Raw genomic sequence first — 2,500 nt, 5'->3', positions numbered from 1 at the left:
CTTCAGCTTGCGCAGTTTCCGAAGGGCGTCGCGAGGCAGGCGGGTGAGGTCATTGTACTGCAGGTCAAGCTCCCACAGTGACCTCTCGAGCCCATGGAAGGCCTTCTCCGGGATCTCCAGCAGGGCGTTGTGGCGCACCTCGAGTCGCCACATGCCTGACGGAGGGGCAGAAGGTGGTGTTACTTGCAATGTGTTGGTTATTATTCGTGTATTTGTATTTTAACCCCTTCAGTACTGGGACGCATTTTTACCTTGAGTTTTGGGTATGATTAAAAGATTTTATTGACATTAGGAAGGGTTTATGGAGGTCAGAAGATTAATGGCCAGAGTCTTCACTATTTTAATCCTCCACATAAGTTTCTGAAGCTGTATAAAATCACCAAATAGTAAGTAGGAGGAATATGAAAAGGCGTCATGGTACTGAAGGGATTAAAGTCCACTACATGATAACAAAAAGAGAGAAATGTAGAAAAAAAGATGAAGAAGAATAAGAAAAAGGACACGAAGAATATGATACCAGAAAAAAAGAGAGAAAGAAAAAGAGGACATACAAAAAATAAGAAAAAGATGAAGAATGAAATAAATAACAAAAAGCAAGAAGAGAAATATTAAAAACTACAAAAAATAAGGAAAAAAGACGCAAAAGAACACAATAGAGAAAAAAAAACAGGAAAACACACACAAAAAATATTAAGAATACAGAAAATAACAAAATAAGAAAGAAAAGTAAAAAAGACAATGAGAAGATGATACAATAAGATAAAAAAGGAAAATAGAAAGAATATCGCAATTAATATCATCGTTTTGTTAGTATCAGTGCATTGTCAGTATTGATAATGTGAGCTTGTATTAGTATTAGTGTATTAGGATTATCGCTATTCATTATTATTTATTCTTAGTAGGAGTGGCCGAGGAGTGTAATGAAATAAAAAAAAAAATAGCCAATGATATACCAGTCTCTAGTATTATAAAATGTCTGTTAACCTCTTCAATCCTGGGACACATTTTTACTTTAGCCCCTTCAGTACCATGACGCGTTTCCATTTTCACCCAGTTTAGTATTTCGCGGTCTTTATACAGCTTCAGATACTTATGTGTTGGATTAAGATAGTGAAGACTCTGGCCATTAGTCTTCTGACCTCCATAGACCGTTCCTAATGTCAATAAAACGGTCTAATCACACCCAAAACTCAAGGTGAAAATGCGTCCCAGTACTAAACGGGTTGAGATTAGTGTACGATTAGACCATTTTATTTTTATCAGCAAGGATGTATGGAAGTCAGAAGATGAATGGCCAGAGTCTTCACTATTTTAATCCCCCTTATGAGATTCTGAAGCTGTAAAATATCATCAAATAAGCAGAATGAATATGCAAACGTGTGGTACTGAAGGGATTAATATAAGAACACTGTATTTCTTTACTATATGAATGGGGGGAAGTTGGATTAGCACTCTTAATATGTGGTCTGCTGCATGTTGGTCTGATGTTTCTTGTAGTTTCCTTTACTTTCTTGGTGTCCACTGATTTTAGTTGCTTTTAGGAGTAAGTTAGGTTAAGTTTCGACATTGCAACTTAAGAGGATAGCTTCGTGATTTTTGTTTGTGTAATCTGTTCTCGATAAGGAAAAGTTAGTACAGGTGGTGGTGGTGGTGGTGGTAGCTTAGGAATGGTTGTGGTGGTGGTAGTGAAGTAATCTCATTGATAGTTAAGAAAAGCAGCATTTTAGACGTTGCTACTATCACCACCACCACCACTACTGCTACTACCATCACCAGCACCACCACCACCACCACCATTACAACCATCTGCAACAGCAACACCACCACTATTACCATCATAACAACTACTGCCACCACTACCATCATCACCACCACAACCACTACCCTCACCATCATAACCACCACTACTACCACTACCACCACATTATTACCCCCGCCACCATAGCCACTACCATCAACACCCACCACCACCACCACTACCACTACCGTCATCATCAGCATCCTTTCCAGCAGGCTCAGTAAAATCTTCCAGCACGAGGCAGCACCAAACTTCTCTCTGCTGTAGGGAAACTTATCCAACTCCAGACTTTTGGCGCGGAGGAAAGAGTGAACTCCTTATGAGGCAAGACACGGGAAGAGGAGGAGAAGGAGGAGGAGAAGGGAGCACAAAGGAAATGAAAAGAAGAGCAAGTAAAAGTAGAAAATAAAAGAATGTAATAACGAAAAGAGGATGAAAGGAAGCAAAATATGAAAAATAGAGGATGAGAATGAAAAAGAAAATGAAAATGAAAAAAAATGTGTAAAAAGACGATGAGAAGAAGCAAAATAATAAAAAAGAGATGGAATAGAAGGAGGAGGAGGAGGAGGAGGAGGAGAAGGAGGAGTGAGAAGAAGAAGAAGAAGAAAAGAGGAAGAGGAGGAGAAGGAGAAGAAAGAGAGGAAACAAAGAAGAAAGTGGACAAGAATAAAAGCATACCAATAAAAACACAGCTAGCGACAC

At 39.0% G+C, this 2,500-nt stretch overlaps 1 protein-coding gene across 1 annotated transcript in view; it reads right to left on the bottom strand.

Moving 5' to 3' along the window:
• LOC123511899 (chaoptin-like) overlaps window positions 1-2,500 on the bottom strand; it is a 253,361-nt gene that overhangs the window by 23,655 nt on the left and 227,206 nt on the right. The window contains exon 5 of the mRNA XM_045267971.1: window positions 1-155. This exon is cut by the window's left edge and continues 16 nt beyond it. Coding sequence (XP_045123906.1) covers window positions 1-155 — 155 coding nt within the window. The remainder of the gene's footprint in view (window positions 156-2,500) is intronic.

The sequence above is a fragment of the Portunus trituberculatus genome, chromosome 32, assembly GCF_017591435.1.
Source record: "Portunus trituberculatus isolate SZX2019 chromosome 32, ASM1759143v1, whole genome shotgun sequence".
NCBI classification, from domain to species: Eukaryota; Metazoa; Arthropoda; class Malacostraca; order Decapoda; family Portunidae; genus Portunus; species Portunus trituberculatus.
The sequence above is the reverse complement of the archived record's forward strand: the minus strand, read 5'-3'. Positions and strand labels throughout refer to the sequence as shown.